Here is a 22,543-nt window from a genome sequence, read left to right as displayed (position 1 = left end):
TGAAAGAAATTCAAAATGAACTTTGAAAAATCAAGAGAATGTAACTGTGACAAGGTAAAGCACAGCAAAACACTACTGAAATAATCCAACTCTTGCATTTTACGAGAGAAATTCAAAATGAACTTCGAAAAATCCAGAGAATGTAACTGTGACATGGTAAAGCACAACAAGTCACTACTGAAATATTCCAACTCTTGTATTTCACGATAGAAATTCAAAATGAACTTTGAAAAATCATGAGAATGTAGCTGTGACAAGGTAAACCACGACAAGACACTACTGAAATATTCCAATTCTTGCATTTCATGAAAGAAATTCAAAATGAACTTTGAAAAATTAATAGAATGCAAGTGTGAAAAGGTAAAGCACAACAAAACACTACTGAAATATTCCAACTCTTGCATTTCAATGACAGAAATTCAAAATGAACTTCGAAAAATCAAGAGAATTTAACTGTGACAAGGTAAGGCACAGCAAAACACTACTGAAATATTCCAACTCTTGCATTTCACGACAGAAATTCAAAATGAACTTCGAAAAATCAAGAGAATGTAACTGTGACAAGGTAAAGCACAACAAAACACTACTGAAATATTCCAACTCTTGCATTTCAATGAAAGAAATTCAAAATGAACTATGAAAATCAACAGAACGTAACTGTGACAAGGTAAAGCACAACAAAACACTACTGAAATATTCCAACTCTTCCATTTCAATGAAACAAATTCAAAATTAACTATAAAAATCTACAGAATCTAACTGTGACAAGGTAAAGCACAACAAAACACTACTGAAATATTCCAACTCTTGCATTTCGCGACAGAAATTCAAAATGAACATCAAAAAATCAAGAGAATGTAACTGTGACAAGGTAAAGCACAACAAGTCACTACTGAAATAATCCAACTCTTGCATTTCACGACAGAAATTCAAAATGAACTATGAAAATCAAGAGAATGTAGCTGTGACAAGGTAAAGCAACACAAAACTTCGATTCAAAAATGAGCCATTTCCATAGCAATAGCTCTTAATAGAATTGTTTAAGTATGAACTCCAATTTTTCCAATGAGACTTTAGAAAATACTATCAAAACACAATTCTCTGATTATAATGTATATCTTCAGTCAGAAAAACTTAGTTTTGGTTCAAAAATGAACCATTTCCATAAAAATAGCTCTTAATAGAATTTTTTAAGCGTGAACTCCTATTTTTCAGACGAAATTATAGAAAATATCGTCAAACACACTTTTCTGTTTCAATTGTGTACATTTTCACATTTTCTGATCCAAATGTGTATCTTCAGTCAGAAAAGCATAGTTTCGATTCAAAAATGAGCCATTTCCATAGCAATAGCTCTTAATAGAACTGTTTAAGTATGAACTCCAATTTTTTCCAACGAGACTATGCAACTCAACCACATTTAACTAAACCCCGTGTAACTGAATCCGCACCGTGCAACTCAAGCCCCATTTAACTAAACCCCCGTGCAACTGAACCCCCCATGTAACTGAACCCCTGTATAACCGAAACCCCGTACAACTGAACCCCCGTGCTACTGAACCCTCGTGTTACTGAACCCTCGTAACCCCCGTGCAACTGAACCCTCCATGTAACTGAACCCCTGTATAACCGAAACTCCGTACAACTGAACCCCCATGCTACTGAACTCTCGCGATACTGAACCCTCGTAACCCCCGTGCAACTGAACCCTCGTGCAACTCAACTCCCGTGCAACTCCAGCCCCATTTAACTAAACCCCCGTGCAACTCAAGCCCCATTTAACTAAACCCCCCTGCAACTGAACCCCCATGTAACTGAACCCCTGTATAACCGAAACCCCGTACAACTGAATCCCCGTGCTACTGAACCCTCATGCTACTGAACCTTCGTGCTACTGAACCCTTCGTGCAACTCGACCCCATTTAACTAAACTCCCGTGTAACTGTACCCCCTTTAACTGAACCCTCGTGTAACTCAACCCTCCATGCAACCCATCTCCCTCAAAACACTTTTCTGCCATTTCTTGTTAAATTTTTTTATTTCTAAACTATTTAAAATTGACAACACTGTCCAAAACATCACTTGTGTATTATACAGTACACAATCACCCCATCTCCTCCAAAACACTTTTCAGTCATTTCTTGTTAAAAATTTTTATTTCAAGTCAAATCCTACACTCCAAATTCGCAAACCCCATTACCCCTTTTTGCAAATGTTAATCAAATATTTCCGATTGTAAAAGCATGTTTAACCATCTTGCTTGGAAAGGTATCCATAAGTACATGCTCTGAAAATGTGCCAAGGAACGTAATCTCCCCAAACACGTCAATAAAACAATTAAAAGATGTGGGTTTTTAAATACAGTGTCTCAAGCATGGGTTTTTCTTGCGCAATTCCAATTTATCGTTCATATTGTATACACTTTTGACCAATATTCTTGTAGGCGTGAATGTATAGTTGAATGTATCGTTCAAATCAGCACCTAGGTTACGTGTAAATACAGTGTCTCAAGCATGGGTTTTTCTTGCGCAATTCCAATGTATATTTTCATGTGTAATTGAAAACAACAGCAATTTCAATGTATATTTTCATGTGTAATTGAAAGTAATTGATAGGATACTACTGACCCCAAGGAGACTCAGAAAATTGACCAAGTTTTAGCTTATCGAAAATTTTCCTCTTGTTACGGCAAACTTTCAGATGGAAAACATTAATATTTCGCAGTACAATTTTAGTCCGAAAACTGGCACAATATATTTCAAAGCGTTGGCAATGCTGGTGCAGCATCCAGTTTAATTGTTTTAGATTTAATTTAATTGTTGCTTTTTCTTGAGCTTGACTGGCGAGCAGATGGAACTGGCATGAGAGAATTAAGGATGAGCCCCAATCAGGAATATTAATTTCCTCTCCAATTAAAACTCTAAAAGTAGGTAGTTCTCCAAAGAATATGATATCCCACTTCCTCAATCTAGCAGACCCCCTTAAAATTCTTTTTTTATGTCCATGACGTCAACGTTCGGCTGCTGTAAAAAGAGGAGATTTTCTGTACTGGAATGGACATAATAAAACAGGCCCAATCTTTGGTATTGTTACTGATCTAGTGATGAAGGTCGAATTTTCGTCGATGTATTTTAGTCAGACAAAAATTCAATTAGGATTCCAAGTTCTCAGCAAGAGCTGGTACTAAAACCTTCACAGGAAATTATACTTCAAAGTTTCCCCATTAAAAATTTATGCCAAAATTATCGCCGCATTTAGTATAAGCTGGTTGGTGGCCGGCGTTTACCCCTCCTCCGGAAAATACCCCGTGGAAAATACCCCCCCCCCAGAAAAAAATACCCCCGCGGAAAATATCCCCTGGAAAAATTACCCCCCCCTCCCCGGAAATAGGATTTTCCAAATTTGAGAATTTTATTTGAGCTGGGTTTTTTTTTAGTTTCGTTGAGAATTGGTAGGGAAAGTCAAAAGAGGAATTTACACACCATGAGCATCTTAAAAATTTAGGATAGAAACTGCAAATCCATTTTTGTTGAAAAGACTTCCATATGAACTTCTGCTTTTTTGGTAGTAACGGGCGCCAAATTTAAAAAAAAAAAAAAAAAGTAGGCGAAAAATCACCAAAATTAAGCAAAAACATACAGCACCAAAAAGTTTAAGATGGTTTAGCTTTGCTTTGAAAGCATAATTGACTTTGGGAACCAAAATATTCTTATTGTTTAAGTTTCTACGAACGAAAGCGTTGTCGAATTCTTCAGGTTAGTCTTTCTGATCTTCCAAATGTAAAACTACCACAAATAACCATAAATAAATAAATGGAACCCAAAACGAACAGAAATTACAATAGATAACCTCGTCAAACCCAAAACGAGCAACAATTAAAGGGAGTAGGGCTGACAACCCTCATTTCTTCTCAAGATCAGAACATAATTTTCACTTTACTAAAAAAAAGAAAAAGAAAAAAGAAGCGTGGATTGTCAGTTTAATACACATATTCTGATATTTATTCCTTTAAGTCTTAATACTTCTTTATTTATTAAAGTCTAAAAAGTGAAAACATTTAAAATGTATTTTTTTTCAGTAAAGCGCAAATTATGTTCTGGTCTTAAGGAAGCATGGGGGTTGTCAGCCTTACTCGTGTTAATTTTTTCTTGTTTTGAGTTTGACTGGGTTATTTATTGTAGTTTCTGTTCGTTTTGGGTTTCATTTATCTATTGATGGGAATTTGTAGTAGTTTTGCGCTTAGGAAATTATTTGAATTTACTTCTACTCGTTTTTGGCTTAATTTTTCTTTGGGGGTATTTTCCGAAGGGTATTTTCTGAGGGACGATTTTCAGCGAGGGAGCAGTATTTTCCCGGGTGTATTTTCCTGGGGGGGGGGGGCGTTTCTCGGGGGTACTTCCCATGGGGGGTATTTTTCACAGGGTGGGAAGGGGGGGGGGGTTAAACGCCTGCCACTAACAAATTTATACTAAATGCGGCAGTATTTGTAAGCTTTTGATACAAGTTGTAAGCTTTTGCCATAGTTATTACTTACGTGTACCGGTTGGTAGGCGCCAAAATCGAATTTTTTCAGGGCTAATTATCTATTGATAAGAATACTATTTTGCCCTCAAAAATCACGAATAGTAAAACAAAGAAACGCTTAAATTAGACGACAACAATTTTCAATATATAATTAGCAATTGAGCTTCGTCCATCGAAATTTATTCGGGTGAAAATGCGGATACATTTACCAAGATTATCGAAACCGCGAAACCAAAGACCGCAAAAAAATGCGATTCTATACCAAAAGCCATAAAAATTGAAAAATTAAGGGATTAAAAATCCTAAATTAGCAGTCTCTTAAGCAAAGCGAGTGCTAATTTAGAAGTGTTCCTTCTTTTTTGGGAAAAGAAGATACGTAGACATGGATGAGGAGGAGGGCTTGACCGCCCTTCAAATCCTGATGTTTCTGCAATAACCCCTCAGCAATTGCCGCATAAGTCATGTGTTTTCAGCCGTTTTGACAACACCCCCCTTGAAATAAATTCATCTGAAAGTTTCAGCGTGAAGTGAGAACAAAAAACAATCTAACAAAATTAGTGATGAGTGAAAACTGAATGATTATTTCTTTAAATTAAAATTAAAAACTGTTTTGGAAAAAAAACCGTTCCAAGATAAGCAAAGAATGACATTAAAACTCCTTTATTCAACCCAAATTTGAAATAAACCTCCTCCCCCTAACACTCTTTAGCTTAGGAGTAAAACCTCAAAGACATAGATTGGTACTTATGAGCTTGCCACTCTTGGATTTCTTGGTCATTTTGGATTTCCTGAACTTCCTTCCATACTGAAACACTTTCATCCATTGGGCCTTTTCCTTCATTCCACATCTCCAAAAGGCCACAAAAGTCCCCAAAATTTCACCAATCTAACACACCTTAAAGTGAAAAGCCCCAAATCTCCTTTCAGTACCACCGAACCAAATTAATCCTTCAAGCCTAAAATTCCTTTAATGTGGATATACTCCATTTTAATCTAACGATTTTAATATCTTAGCTGAACTATTTCTAACTTAGCTGTTTTAGCAAAACTCCAAACCTCAGAACCCCAATGTAGACTAGAAGCTACATTTGTTTGGAACACTCTTTACTGGATCTTCATGTCAGCTAGCTGACCTAAATTACTTCTCAAAGGCATAATTATTAACCTATTATCCCTTAAATTACAATCTTCTGTATGCCTAGACATCCCCTTTAACGCATTAAACTTAACACACAAATAAACAAATTCTTCTTTAACCTTTAACATCGTTCCTCCAAAAGTAAAATCAACCTCGGAATCAACATCCTCTTTGCTCCTAAATACTTATACTACTGACTTCTTAGCGTTCAACACTAAATCCTTCTTTTCTAAATTATTTTTTTATTATATCTAATTGCTTCTGAAAATTATCTCTACTATCCGCCACTAGAGCTATGTCCTCCGTGAACGTTTGACGTATTTCTTGAACGTTTTTCTATGCTTCTTATACGACTGAAAAATTGAAAACTTCTCAAACGTCCAGGAACTCCGTTGTTTGTGTATTATTCTATTTTACATAATCAATTTAGTTTAATTTTTTCCATTTTTTGGTGTGAAAGGGGCCTATTCATCTGTGTATATAAGATCAAATGCAAGACCTGTATACATTACTGCAGTGTTCATCCGATTGAAAAGAAACCTTAAGAAGTTCTTGAGTATATTCCTGCGAAGGTTCTAGGCATTAAGTTTACCCCCCCCCTCCCAAGACCCTTTTAATACTTTTCGCGCTGACTGAAATTGCAGACCCCTCAGAACAAAGACTTGACAGTTCTTCCCGGTCAAATTGTTCATATTTTAAGGGTATTCAATTGGCGGGTTAAGGTTAACTAATTAGGAATTCTGTCATCCAACACAGTTCATAATTACAAAATTTCTTTTTCGATTAGTTCTCTGAATCTGGTAAACTGAACTTTTCACATTTAAAAATACTATTGTTATTTTATGTATAGGGAAAATTTTCCAGGGGATAATTGTCGCTGAGGAATTTTCCGCGGGGAAGAATTTTCCCTATTAAAATGAATGTGACTTGCATCTCTTTTCAAACTCTTTACAAATGTAATCACAATTAATTTATTGGGTAATTTATATAAATGCAGTATAAAACACAATTTAATTCGGTCTGGTCTGGGATTAACTCTGCTGTCGAAAGCATGACGTTTGAAGAAAATGAACCTTTTTGTTTGTCGATCCAGTGCATTATCTTCTTTTTCGGTTTATGGACTTGATTACCCAATGACAAAAATTGTAGATGGGAGGGGATTCCATGGGGAAATTTCCCCTATCAAAATGAATTTAATTTGCATATCTTTTTCTGACTCTTTGCAAATGTAATCAAAATTAATTTATTGGGTAACTTATATAAATGCAGTATAAAACACAATTTAATTCAATCTGGTCCGGGATTAACTCGCTGTCGAAAGCATGACGTTTGAAGAAAATGAAACTTGTTGTTTATCGATTCGGTGCATTATCGTCTTTTTCGGTTTATGGGTTTGACTACCCAATGACGAAAAATTGTAAGTGGGTGGGGGGGGCGGGAATTCCAAGGGGGAAATTTTCCATATCAAAATGAACTTAATTTGCATATTGTTCATTTTCTGACTCTTTGCATATGTAATCAAAATAATATAATGAGTCAATTTACATAAATGTAGGTGAAGGACAACTTCATTCAGTCTGGGATCAACTCTGATTTGAAAGACATGACGTCCGAAAAAAAAAATCCAGGTTCGAGTTTATCGATTCAGTGCATTTTCACATTTTTCTATATATGGACTCAATCTTCCAGTGAAAGAGACTCATCGGGTGGGAATTTTTCTAGGGGGGAGCACTTTTCCGGGGTAAATTTTCTGTGGAGGTGCAACTTCGTATTGGGGATAACTTTCTAGGAGAAGAATTGTCCGTGGGGGGATTTTGTCAATTACTTCTAAATTTAAAAACGTGATCGTTGCTAATAGGTGTAATAAGGGGAAGTTTTAGAGGGAGGATGGGAGTTTTCCTTGGAGAATTCCCTTGAAATTTTTCTTTCTTTTAAGATCGCAGTAACGCGCAAGGGCTAAGCTAGTAAATAATAAATATAGCAAAACCTGAAGCAGAGCTTGATAACGTTAATAGTCATCCCACTTTTGGGACCTCCAAGCTTCAATCCACTGAACTAGAAAAACCCACAACTGCTTTATTCTATAAATGATGAAACTAGAAGACTCTTCATTCACCCGTTTCAAAAACCCTAAAACAATTGTCTAGGGAGCCCCGGTCTTCTTATTACTCAGATGCTACAAACAATCTTAGCTGTTATTTTATGAACGTGATTCTTAAAGCTGAGGCACTCGTCAAGAACAAATACAAAAAGCTTCACTGTTTTAGCACACATGATGATGTTTACCTTAACTGTAACTGCTCAGCCCATATATTAACATTAGGACTTCCACCATATATAAAAATCGAACTTTTCTTATGGCTCAAATTCAAAATATTAAGTCTCATCCATTGTTCAATGCTTACAATTCCACTTCTTAAAAATTAATAGTTCCTTTACTGCCATAGCACCCAAATTATAATAGGAAAAATCTACAAAAATCTGTAGAATAGCTTTAAACACAGAAATTTCGCTAGTTGACGGACCAAAACCTACCAAACACCGGTCTAATCGCTTATGTATCTCAAAACAGTTAGTGGCCCAAAAGCGATCCTTGGGGAACACCACATACTTTTGTCACTTGATTTAAAACAGCCTATTTCACGCACTGGGTGCGTTCATTCAGAAAAGATCTCAGCAACTGCAATAATTTACCACAATTCTCTAACTTCTTCACTAATATTGCAGAACTAACGCAGTCAAAAGCTTTCTTGATATATAAGAGTACTGAAGCAACTTTCAGACTACAGGCCAAGGCATCATTAATAAACAACGTTAAAGATAATATAGCGTATTCATCTTAAGTTTGCATTGATTACTAATTTAATATCTGGCTGTTTTAGGTTGCAATTATTTATTCACAGTGAAGTCTATTATTTTTAAATTTTACTTTATTCGTGAATCCCGACCAAAGAAAGCAATTTTTTGCTCATTTTTGGGTGTCATAAGTCAAGAAAACTAATTTATTTCTGTTTAATTTGTGTCTTTATGAATGTCTCTCTGGTCCTTTACTCGTCGTGGCACTATGGATTGATATTCGCTGGGCAACATGGGGACTAGGGTTCGATCCCAGCTACCTCAGGACCTTTGCAGCCAAGAAATGTCGTTAATCTAAAGACTAGACTAGTCTCCTAGGCCTATTATACCGACCCTGTAATTTCCAAGCTGATTAAATACAAAAAGAAACAAATTTGACAGATTTTCAGGCGTCACAAAATGATTGTTAATCCTTTTCTCCAACCAACATAATTTTCATTGAATCTCTTAAGCAAGAAAATTGTAAATCCTTTAAAAAAACTGCTAAAATTGGTAAAAAAAAATTTTAATTTTTTTCTAAACTAGCTAAAAAAAAAATGTAATCGCTAAAATTGCTAAAAAGAAAAATGTAATATCCCTGAGGCTAAATAAATAAGGGAACATTTTATAAAATAAAAGTTCAAAATAGGGATAAAATTTTTTTTAATAGACAGTAAATAGAAAATTCACAAAAAGTACCAGATATTTCGGTCACATATACAGTGACCGTCATCAGTAGTAAAAAGTTTTACTACTGATGACGTTCACTGTATATGTGACTGAAATATCTGGTATTTTCTTGTGAATTTTCTATACACTGTCTATTAAAAAGGATTTTATCCCTATTTTGAACTTTTATTTTATCGTCATGGAAAGGCAGTGTGGTCTCCGAAATTATCTGGAACATTTTATCACTTGGCAAACTTCACCAATCAATTCAGAAGGACCAGAACACATTGGTATTACGTTCCATTCGCAACTATCAAAATTTAAGAAATGTGCTCTAAAATGGGAGGGTAGGAGGAGTAGAGCCTGAGATCCCAATGTAACTTTATAAATTCGAGTGGACAAAGGGTTGAATCAAATACTTTAACCTACTCGGAAGTCAACGGGTCACGACTAACGATGACACCAACGACAAAATTTATGCTTTAGTAGAAGATCTAAAGCCACATTGACCCACCATAACCAATAAAAAATATATTTGGCAGAAAAACGGGCTTAAGAGTAGTAAAAAAGATAAAGAAAAAATAACCACAACGAAAAGAGTGATAACAAGACCGGTGAAGAAGATGAGGATGAAAAAAGAAATTGCAAACTACATTTGCTTTTATAAACGGTTTGGTCTGATTTATTTCACCTTTCCTCTGCGATTGTTTCCTTTTTTATTTTATTTTTCACTCGCTTTAGAAAAGTATTTTGTTTATTTCTTTTTTTCCCTGGATTTAAATCCTTTTTTACGATTTTGTTTTAAACTGATGGGGCTCCAAAAGAATGGGCTGGAATTTCATAAGCCAGTGGTGCAAAAAGCCCACCCTTTAGACTAGATTGAGATCAAGGGCAAATATAGTCCGAATGTTCTTGATAATCTAGTTGAACCCAAATATTTTTAATTAATATTAAATACAAATGAGTTTTTACTTCTAAATCCTAAGATTTATGAAATAAAAAAGATTCAAGCTCGGATATGCTTACAAATAAGATTACATAAAGCAATTTATGATATAATTTTGGTTTATGCGCTGGGTCAAGTTCTTATAATTTCGATGTGCTTGTATTTCCTGTTCTATTTTCTTTATATATTTCTCTGGTTTTACAATTCTTTTTTGATCAAAATTTTTGAATAGAGGGTGAAATTTTGAAGAAATGTATTTACCATTTAATCCTGATAGTGAATAAGCATAAATAACCACTATAGTGACTGGATTATCATCCCCAAAAATGGTGAAAAAAAAACTATAGATATCTGCCATTATTTCCCTTATCTTGAGGGTTTAATCCTCAATCACTTTAATTTAAACAGCAGACAAGTAATATATTTCATCATAATAGGATCAGACAATTCTTAGACTTAAAACACATTTAATGTTTGCAAAACTGTTATCAAATGAATTATAGTAGTTTTAAAGTGGTCTTGGTTCAATCTTGACTAGATGAGGTTATCTCTCTGACTTGAAGCAGCTAGATTTTCAAATAAATATATTCTATAATGGAGTAAAGAAAACGAGGTCTCCAATAATAAGTTAACTTATGCTTAGTTGTGCTCTCTTTAAAAATACAAACTATTTAAAACTTTTTTTCGTTGTTGTAGTTCCACAATGTCATTTAGTTCCGCTCATAGAAAGTGAAAAAAGCGAAATACATTAGTCGTATGTATGCAAAAATGGATTTTTCGTATATACCAATTTATTATATTGGTCACTTTTAGATATATCTCACAATAAATTCCATTTAATTAATTGATAAATTAAATAATTATATCAATTAAATAATTAATTTCCATTAAATCTTCAATTCAAAAATATAAATAAATAAGCTGCTGAAAGTAAAAAGGAAAGTGTTTTGTGATTGCTCTGCTAAAAATAGTCCGTCAACCAAAGACCAGTTTGCATTCTTGGAAACCGTAAGCAAATCAGTGGGATAGGCCGAGCCATGTGAAACCACTGTTACAGTCAATTAAACTATTTTACTTCAAAACACAATGATACGATAGAATCTGTTAAAAAGGGCATAAACGGGGTTGGGATTTTACTTTAGTTTCACAGCGGTTGAGCAGGTCTCTTGGACTGATATATATATAAAGTCCATAATGTAGGGTGCCAATTCATGAAAATGTAGGAGGGGGTGGAATTTTTCAAGTTTTGAAAAATATTTTTCAAACCTAGTAGAAGTTTTTTTTAAAGAAAAATGCAAAATATTTGTTTCGAAAGTAAGGAAACAACTACACATCTATGATGGACCTTTTCCATAGGGATTTAGATTTGTTTCTGGTTGTTGATTTATTTTTATATTGCCGATAACAGACTATTTTGTATGCTATCTAACGCAAAATACTGAGCAAAAGTAAAATTGTGAAACTTCTTTGAGATTTTAAAATACTAATGTTTATCTTAACGCTATTTTACATCCGATTGTTCATTTAAAACTAATGGAAAGGAAATTTTTTGAAAACAGCAAAAAAACTTATTTAAAGACAAGCAAGTTTAAAAATGAAAATGAATTTGGGGGTTCATACTGTGCTGTGAGATTAATGAGAAATGAAAATTTGAACAAATTATTTGAAATAAACTTTCTTTTTTTTGGATTTTAAGGCCATTCCTGCCTTTCAATCGTTAGCTAACAGTTTTTGCTATGACTGCGGAAATAGATATGTTGGTTAACGAAAGGGTTCTCTGACAATTAACACTATAATAATTAACTGGAAAATTTAAAACACCCAGCTCTATTACATACATAAATTTCTTCTATACGGGTCTCAGAGATTTAAACCTGACTGTAGCAACAAACTGCAGGGCCAGCACAAAGACCTTAGTAGTCAAGAAGTTTCGTTACTTCAATATAGTACAGTGTAATATATCTTCATTTCATTATATGTAATATAGATAGCGCTCAAAACCGGAACCGGCTGGTATTTTGAGTTTACGATGGTAATTTGCGGGTGAATTTATTCATAGAGTATATATAAGTAGTTCCCATAAAATAAAGTAGATTTTATACAATAAGAATGTCACCATTAAAATATGATATTATTTTAAGATTAATTATAATATTGTTATGAAATAACAAATATTGAGCTAATAAAACATGCTTTAATTACGAAAGATTTTCGAACAATCGGATGTTCCGCCATTTTAATTTCGCAGTCCTTTCTGTGATCCCTAGCTGTTAGGTGTTAGGGTTTATACTATATAAATACCCAAAAAAAAACAAAAAAATCGTATAAAACATTAAATAAAATCATAAAGTACTCTTCTAAACCTCTTGCAAGATCTGGTGGTACAAATTTTGTGTGTTTCTGGAAAAAATCGATTGAAAATGCAGCAAGCAGGTGCATCATACCCTATTGCTTCCCTTTATGTTGGAGATCTTCATCCTGAGGTAACTGAGGCCATGCTCTTTGAGAAGTTTTCTACTGCAGGGCCTGTACTTTCTATTCGAGTTTGCAGGGACATGATTACAAGAAGGTCACTTGGCTATGCTTATGTCAATTTCCAGCAGCCTGCTGATGGTAAGTGTCAATTGTATCTTAATAGTCTAGTGTTTAACCCAAGATTTATTCACATTGGCAGGGAATTTCTAGGGAGAGAAAGCCTTTGGTAAAATTCTAGTTTAGCTAGCCTACTTTTCAATATCTTGGAAAGGGTTAAGGGGTGAAATTCTAGTTTAGCTACTTTTCACTATTGGAAAGGGGTTAAGTCAGAAAAATGAAACTTTCAGTAATGAATCCAGGGCCAAAAACATACTCTGGGAAAGTTTTGCTAAGCTATGTTAATTTTTCTGATTTATAGGCCTAAGTCTTAAAAGTTTGCCTAGCCTGCATGGCAGTCTATTAGCCTACCTAGCCTATTGAAATTTTTGAAAAAACAACATTTTACCTTAATTTACAGTTATCAGTTTCTTTTTCTCTGGCTTTAGTTCTGAAAATACAATTCCTGTTAGCCTGCGAGTAGAATTTTAGGTAAATTTTTTGTTGTTCATATTATGGTCAATATATATTAAATCATATTATTGAGTTAGAACTAAAGTGAATACACCATTTGATGCCTTTTTTTTTTCTGCTATTAAATATAATACTCATTTCTATTGGAAATGAATTTCAGCCCCCCCCCCCTATATAGGCCAATTCAGGGTTAGGTTAGGTATAGCCGATATAGGGGGCGGCTGAATTTTATTTCCGATAGAAATGCTTATTATATTCGTAATCAGCATAAAAAAGGCATTGAATGGTGTATTCACTTTAGTCCTAACTCAATAATATGATTTGGTATACATTGACCCATATTATTACCTTAATTCACACTTCAGAGCAAATTAAGGTCCATACTGGATCTGTTGTGCTCCAGGTCAAATGATAGCAAAAATTCGTCACTGTGTTAGGGCCCAGTGGCACGCCATAGGAGAGGTCTGCTGGAGAGATGCAATTTAAGCCCACTCGGTAGCAGTGGCCATGAGGTAGGTATGGCCCGTAAAGACCATTCTCAGTGGTATAGAGCTGACACCACCACACAACTTCGGATTGAGTATGCAAGATGGTTGGGTATGACAAGCAGCATATTGACTTAAAAATAAAGTAAACCTACCACTTGATGGGACATCCACCACATGGCTACTAGGCTATGGGAGTAAAGTTCATTTGTGATGCAAATGGATGTTAGCCTATATTTAGATTGAGGAATGCAATTCTAGGCATAGGGTAAAAGACCAGTATCCAATTGAGCAAAATTATTTAAAACTTAAAACCTCATATCTTGTTATCAAATTAGAGTTGAAAAGGTTTGTCAATGAATAGCTAAAAATCCAAGCTATGCAACAACATGGTTATTATTAAAATTATTTAAGATCATTCACTGAAAATGATTAGTTTATTGACTTACCTAGAAAGACCTCTTTTTGAAATACCAATTATCCTATTTTGATGTAAATATCTTTTTAGTGTTTCAGTGTTATTCAAATATTAGTAGAAAGCTGATTGTCTTCTGATTCTAAAAATCTAACTTTTATTTCTTGATTTTCTTTCTATAAATCACAATTATTAAATATATTTTTTTTTCATTTCACTTGCTTGTCAAAACAGAGACCACATATTGGATTAATGATGACAAATTACTCCCACTGGGCTGGCTCCAGTGAGAGATGATTGGGTCTACACTTGCATTATGTCATACAGTAGTAAAAAAGGGGCAGTACAAAAACCCATTGCTATTTTTCCAAAATGTCAAAGAAAAGTGTTGTTTCCCAAAAAGAGGTATTTTACCCTATGTATATATATATGCACATTAGGCGGGTTGGGGTATATTTTCTGTGAATATATAGGTTGTAAGAAATTCAATTTCTTAGAAAAACTGGAAAAACAAGGAAAGAAGTGAAGATAAAGGCTCTCCCCTGCAAAATGTGTTAACTAGGTCTATTCTGCATATTATGAATTAAGGATTGTTCTCTTAATAGGCCTATGTTTACTTATGTCCAGCTGGACCCCTAGGCTTAAATTACTGGTTGGCTGGTTGGCTAATTCAAAGATTTGTTGGTAAATTTTTACCAAATCATATTATTGACTTACAAATAAAGTGAATATACACCTTGATGCCTTTTTGGTAAATATTTACCAAATCACAATATTGGGTAGGAATAAAGTGAATACACCATTTGATGCCTTTTTTATGCTGATTATGAATATAACAATCATTTCTATCAGAAATGAATTTCAGTCCCCCCACCCCCATATGCACAAATATATATCCTGAATTGACATATATAGGGAGAGGGGGGGGGTGGGCTAAAATCCATTTCCAATAGAAATGATTGTTATATTTGTAATCAGCATAAAAAAGGCATCAAATGGTATATTCACTTTAGTTGTTACTCAATAATGATTTGGTAAATATTTACCTGCCCTTTTTTATGCTCTTTATGAATATAATAATCATTTTTGTTGGAAATGAATTTTACCCCCACCCCTATATATACCAATTCAGGGTATATATTTGCACATTAGGGGGGGTAGGGGAAAGTTTAAACTTACCTCGAAAATTTACATAAGAAATAAAATTTACCCCCTACCCCTTAATCCAAATATATACCCTGAATTGGTATGTATAGGGGGGGGTAAAACTCATTCTGTCAAAAATGATTATTATATTTGGAAAGAGCATAAAAAAGCACCGAGTGGTATGTTTACTTTATTCATAAGTCAATAATATGGGTACTTTTGCATTATCAGGGCCCCTCTAAAGAAGTCCAACAAGAGATGCTACAGTCAAACAGGAAAGACGCAATGAAAACCTGTTTTTACAAGATAATTCAGCCCAAATTTGTTTCTAAACTATTATATGGCCGTCCTATTTTATTTCATTAGCATTAACCAAACTTGACTTTTTAGAGAGGCCCTGATAATGCGAAAGTACCATAATATGAATAAAAAAAAATTTACTGCCTTTTTAATGCTATTTCCAAGTATAATAATCGTTTTAGTTGGAAATGAGTTTTTCCTCCCCATTTGATTTTGTGATCTCCCATTGCCTTTCCTGTGCTCCTTGAGACTAAGTCCATCAAAATGGTAGATATTAAGGGGGAGAGAACGCAACCCTACTTGATTCCTGATTCAAAACAAAACCAGCTGCTAACCTCGTTTCCTACCTTAACCACAGCAGTGTTATTGTCATACATAGCAATTTAATGTATTTGTCTGGTATTCTCTCAGGTTATATAATATACCAGTAAGTTTACCGCAGATGATTTCTGGCTCTTCATTCTCGGGGCGAACAAAAAGCTCTCCCCACTTATTTCTGCACTTATTGGTTGAGCTGGCCAAGTGGTTTTGTCAGTACTTGTTCCGTAGGTGACTTCTTTGTCTACCCGTGAAAAGATCTAATGCCGCTTATGTTTATATCTGCAAAAACGTTCTCTAGAGCACTCGCACCTCGGTCCGGGTTTTTATAATGGGTGAGATAGGGAAAGATCATACTGGATAATTATATAAACTGGGTATACCGTACAAGGTTAAGACCTTTGCTAAAGCTCTTCTGTCAACAGAATCAAATGCTTACTCATAATCTATAAAACTGAGGACCAAAGGTGTTTGGCAACTCAAGCACTTATCAATTATTAAACAAAAAGTGAGAATTTGGTTGACACATCATCTACCTTTTCTAAAACTGCACTGTTCTTCTCTTAAAACTTTGTCTACAGCATCTCTCTGTCTAAGAAGTATCATATTATTGAGTAATTTGCTACCTACGGAGACCAGACTAATGCCTCAATAATTACCACACTCACTCTTATGACTTTTCTTAAAGAGTTGTTTAATTAAGGTCTTCTTAAAATCATTAGGTACTTCCCTTTTTTCAAAAATCATATACATAATCTTCAGTAACTTATTTCTAGCCTCAAAACCATCATATTTAAAAAACTCATTTACCACACTATCAGCAACTGGAACCTTATTATTTTTTTAATCGTTTTAGTACTGTGGCTAATTCTTCCTCACAAAACAAATCTTCCTTCACATCCAAGATCATTAATTGTGGCCCTGTTCCTATCTTCAACTGGGACAAGTTTGGATTGACTCCTCCCTCTCAATTTATTAACATGTCAGTATAATATTTTACTATTATGCAGTCAAGTTTAGGGCATTTTATGACCAAACACTGTATTGGTTATAACTGGATTGTTACACCCACAAAATTTCAAAGGTCTGTATCCATTACTGTTTTCTTTTCCTACAGCAAATTTACCTAGGCTAGGATACCATCTATCCCTATTTCTACCAACCTTGGTGTTAAAATCTAGTAAACACATCATATTTCTACTTGGGACCCTGTCTATTTGTTCCTGTAATTGTAAGAAAAATTCATCCAAGTCACTAGTATCTCCATCAGTTGGTTCTACAGGGGATATATTGCTATAAATCATACCCTGAACTTTTTAGTCATAAAATGAGCAATTAGTATTCTATTATTACCTTTCCAGCCTAAACAAGACTTAGCAGCTTCCTTATTCATCATGAGCCCTACTCCCTGTCTACATACCCCATCCTTCTTGCCCGAATAAACAAATTCTATATCACGTAATTTCATGCTTCCTACCCCTGGAATATCAGTTTCTGAAACTCCTAATAAGTCCAGTTTGAATTGTTTGAATTCATCATTCAAAATGTTAATGCAATAGTCCTTTTTTAATGTCGTAATGTCCCAAGTTCCAATTTTCATGTTTTTTAAATCATTAAAATTATTTTGGCCTCAAGAAAAGCATTGATCTTGGATACCAGTGCAGGATGGGGATCACATATCTTCTCACGTTGACACTGAAGCAATTAAGCCAGATTAGAACCAGACAGCAAGAAGTCCCTGGGACCTTCAGTATTGATGGAGGTTTTCTGTAATCCTGGGCCCATCTTGGTCACAACATGGTTTTCAGCACTTGGTGATGCTCTTCTATCAACAAGAGTCAAAATCCTGCACAGACAGTCTCAAGCCTATAATCCCCGACTGATTATATATTCATGCCTACAAATTTTATGCTACTATGGGGAGGCAGCCCAAAGTAGATAAATTAGCTAGGAAGAGGTTTTTCAGCCCAAAAATGCCCATCAAAACAGACCAAGCCCAGAAGAATTATCTTAATCAGAATCCCATACAGATGCTGTGTTGTTTACTAGGCCATAACTTCCTTGAGGCATGCCGCTCCTCAAGTGGGAATAGAGTTAACCACAAGGTCACCAGTCTTGCAGATATCCCAAAAGGGCCATGCCAGTGCTTTGCAGAGGCTTTTGTCCTTAGATCTGGATCTTACGCCCTGCTGCAGTTGTCCTCCTATAGAGGATCCTCCCGTGGTGATGTTCTGCATCACCATGCAATTTAACCCATTACTGGGAGAAGGTTTGTAACTCACAGGACATGTGGACACACCAGTGGGTTCTGTTGAGTATAAATTTTAGGGGCCATTGCCCTCCTCCAGCTATATTTATGGCCTCGGGCAAGGGTGCCCCAGTTTCTATTACTGACCCCCAGGGAGAAGGTCCCACCTTGGTCCGTGCCTTCTATAGGGGTGTCCTACATATCTGTAGGGGGTTCCCCTATCGCCACCTGGGGACATACTGAGTGGCCTGGGGGTGGCCCCTTGAAGCTGGCAAATGGTAAATACATTTTCTTATAAACTGATAACAAAACAAAATGATAACAAAAATGAATAAAAAGTAAATATTAATACATAGGCTATGTATATATTAATATTAAATAGTATATAATAATAATGTTGGTGAAAACACAAAGTCTAGAATGGGGGGTACTGGGAAGGAAACATGTAGCCTACAATTCTTGCTTTCGTTAATATTTTGCTGTTCATATAATTGGCTTATAAATAAAGTGAACCTACCACCAGATGCCATTTTGGTAAAATTCTTATTTAGCTAATTTTTGTGGTAAATTTGCAGTGGGTCATATAATTTAGCTAAGATGAAAGTGAAAATGTCATTTGATTGATGCCTTTTTTATGCTCTTTCATAATTCAATAATTGCTTTTGGGGCTAATTGCATCTTAAACCCTTAAAGGGCCTCCAAATATATTAAAAAAATACTTATTTATAAAAATTCCAATCTCATTTATTAGGTTACTTAAATATATAATTTCCATATTTGGTCTTATCATAATATATCTTGAAAAGTTGTTGTATTAATTGCTCTTTTGATATGTTATCATAAAGTATGTATCAGCCATGTATTATATCATTTTGCTCAAACCACCATCAGGGTCTATCCAGGAAAAAGCATTATTCATTCTAACTGTTTTTTTCTTGCAATATCTTGATATGATAAGTTGTTTGTTATTTTCCTCATAGCTCAAACTTGAATATAACAGGAATAAAAGATAGAAAGAAATACAAAGTGCACTTACATAGGTTTATATTAACAGTTCTGTTGGAGTAGTTTCTCCTTACAAGGATCATCTGTGTCATTATGTCTATTTATTTTCTGTAATAAAGAAAAAAGTTGGCATACTGTAGTTTGTTGTAGTGTAAAAATCAGTAGGGTTTGAACAAAGTAAATCTTCTGACTTTGTCATTTTCACTTGATTCTCATTAAATCTGATTTGCTGGCAAATCAGGTTATGCACCATGTTAATAATTTTTTATTCAGGAAATTGTTCTTTTTGAATTCTTTTAATCCTAATTGATAGAACTTTTTAATATAATTGAGAGACATTTCAGGGGTCTTTATGAGATTATAAGAAGTTGATTCAGAATTCAGTGAAATACAGTTTGTGATGAGTAATGTATTATTGAAAAAAGCAGTGTAAATGAGAAAACAAAATAATTCAAGGAATTTTTTGCAAAATTTGCTTTTTTTTCCACAATGGCTCAAGTGAAACCAACTGAACAATTTTTCAAGGGTACTTGTATATTATACTCCCTAACTAATATTCTTCATCTAATTAGAACCTTGGATTTTATTTAATTTCTGGGATTTTGCGATCAAAATTATTTATTAATAGAAGTTTTGGAAATCCCAAAATTATGGAAAATCCAACATTCTAGTTAGACAAAGAATATTAGGTTGGAGGGTTTATCATTTAAAGTACCTTTTCAAGATTTTTGCTAATGTTTGTCTTCCCTAATTGACCAATCTGATATGCTTTTAATGACATTGACAGAAACAAATTTTAGTATAACTTACCATATTTTTATTTATTGGAAGGCGGGGTTCTTTGAACTGATTTGAGGTGGGAGCTCTTCCCCGTACTCTATTAGATGCAGGTAAAGTCTTCAGTATTAAAGAGGTATTTTTCTTGCGTTCACGCCCAAGGAGTTAAAACTTGGTGCGCAAAGTGATAATCAGAGAGGTAAGATTGATTAATGAAAAAAGGGATCCTGAAGGAATCACTGAGAAGGAAAGTCCCTAAGTCAATGGTAATAGCGTTAATCAGCAAAAAGCACCATCTTTAGATTTGTCTTATCCTCCACCCTCATACCTTTACATAAGGCTGATTGGTCCATGGGGCCTGCTCCATCTAAGGAAAATGCCTTGCCCTACTCCCCCAAGAGTTAGTTCTTTTTGTATCTATACCCACTGTTCTGCCAAACAATTCTAAATGTCTTATTTGCTTCTAATAGTTTAAGTCATCAATATTGTTTTGTTTGTGGGGTACTGGTGCATTATATGGACACTTCTAAAAAGTCAAGTTTAGTTAATGCTAATGAAATAAAATAAAATACGATGAATATATTATAGTTTATAAACAAATTTGGGCTATATATTTGTACATTAGGGGGATGGGGGTAAAGCATAGCATATATTAAAAACGTAACCTAACCTAGGTAGGTAGCGGTCTCTTGAAAATAACCAGTCTGGCGGGTTTAGTGGTCTTGTGAGAATAGCCTATTTGACAGGTTTTTCGTGACTAGTTCCCTTGTACAATATATAAAAGTGTCCATATAACGCACCAGTACCGTTTGTAGAGCTAAGAATACCATTTTACTGACTAATCTAAAATGTTAATATAAAAAAACTTAATTTATTTTTCTGTGAGTTGTTGCACAGTTTGGTTATATGGGAAATCCAAACTGCAAAACAACTCGTTGATTTTTTGTGACCACAAACAACAGTTGCTGGTTAAGGTCAGACTATTTTCATAGAAAGGCAGGTACATTAATTTTGTACACATCATAACAAATTTGTCCTACAGATATGTTTTAAGAAATGTCTGCATAATGAATTGTGGTTCAATAATTCAAAACCGATTTTTAACTTAAATATAGAACTGAAAATAAATTGCCTATCCACTTTCTATCAAATATTTAAAGTCTTGATAAAAGTACAAAATACAGTAAGACTCATTTCTTGTATTAATAGTTTTTTACAATTCTAATAAAATATCAGTCTTGGGGCCTGGCCCCACTAAAAATACCAAACTTTTTTGAGTTTCCGAGTAATTTTTTATTATCCCCCTCAAAAACTGAGTACGTGCCTGATAAGATGTTCTTACATTGCATTCTTAGAATAGTTCGTCTTAAATATTGAGTTACTATTTTGTTTTAAAATATGTGCCCAATTTTATTGAACCTTACTACTACTACTAACAGCTCACTGCTGCACCAAGCTCCTAGACGAAGACAGCCGCGCACGCTCTCCCACAAGGTGTTTTTTTGCCTTGCTCAAGGACTCTCATTTTATGAAAGATGAGTTTCATTTAGAAAATGCGTGTGAATTTAGTTTCCCTGTGTTTGTTAAATAATCGTGATTGGCATATCTTAGTATGTGCAATTGCTAAGTACTAAAAAAGTAGAATGTTGAAAAAATAAACATTTAGAGTACCTTCACACATGTAATTATTTACCAAGCTACAAGGCAGCTAACAAGTGGCGCTGCTGCAATTACAATATTGAAAATATCCGATAACCTTTTATATAATTGTGTATCTTTTTTTGTATTTTGTTTATCTTTATTATTATATTCGACTTTCTTTTTGTCAAAATTCAAATTTTAAGGTGGTTAGGTGCTGTATGTTATATATAACCTGATTTGGAACGTTCCTGTATTTTTTTCTGAAAACGAGGTCAAATTTGCACACTGCAGTATTGAATGGTAGCGAATAATATGTTGCCTTGTTAACTTAATTTCTCATAACATTGATACAAGTGAAGTAACATGATTTCAAGTAAGGTATCTTGTGATCAGCTACGCGACTGAAAAACTATGTTAATAAAAATGGCCTATATAACATTTTAAATGTACATAAATCTCTTCCTCCCCTGATTTCTGACCTGAAACCAACATTGCAATCGAAAATTTGAAACTGAATTTTAGGAGACTTAGATCCATGGCTTCTTTGGTAATAATTTAGTTGATCGCGTGATCATCCGCAGGCAGTATTGCGTTCTTTTAAACCTGTTAATGAACTCCTTAGGCAGCTGCCTAATAATAAGAGCTAACAAAACGGATAGTCTTAGTTGAAATTCATTATAGATAATAGATATATAATGACATTGATTGAGAGAATTTGCTGCAAAAAAAACCCGGCTAATCTAAACCCTTGAACAAAATTCCATCAAGCACATCTTGGGTTTCTTGCTGTCTTCTATTTCTATTATGTTCGAATTTGTTCAGCCATGGCCTTTGAGGAGAATAACAGATAACCTTCTCCCATATCAAAATGTTCCAAGGAAAAAAGTGGATAGAATGATGTTTTCTTTTTCAGATTGATAATGCCAGTTTGGGTAAACAAAAAAACGTACACATTAAAGGCTCAAAAATGGGATAAAACGCCTTATTTCTAAATTTGACAGGGTCTGCAAATGTTCAATCTGTTTTTGTCAGTTCCTGTGCTGTAATACCC

At 34.4% G+C, this 22,543-nt stretch overlaps 1 protein-coding gene across 1 annotated transcript in view; it reads left to right on the top strand.

The window, feature by feature from the left end:
• Positions 1 to 12,361: 12,361 nt before the first annotated feature.
• pAbp (poly(A) binding protein) overlaps positions 12,362 to 22,543 on the top strand; it is a 33,502-nt gene continuing 23,320 nt past the window's right edge. The window contains exon 1 of the mRNA XM_089094296.1: positions 12,362 to 12,725. Within this exon, the coding sequence (XP_088950422.1) occupies positions 12,533 to 12,725 (193 nt within the window). The 5' untranslated portion in view covers positions 12,362 to 12,532. The remainder of the gene's footprint in view (positions 12,726 to 22,543) is intronic.

Source organism: Artemia sp. Qi Xiang Cuo, chromosome 9 (assembly GCF_049724085.1).
Source record: "Artemia sp. Qi Xiang Cuo chromosome 9, ASM4972408v1, whole genome shotgun sequence".
Classification (NCBI taxonomy): Eukaryota; Metazoa; Arthropoda; class Branchiopoda; order Anostraca; family Artemiidae; genus Artemia; species Artemia sp. Qi Xiang Cuo.
The sequence above is the reverse complement of the archived record's forward strand: the minus strand, read 5'-3'. Positions and strand labels throughout refer to the sequence as shown.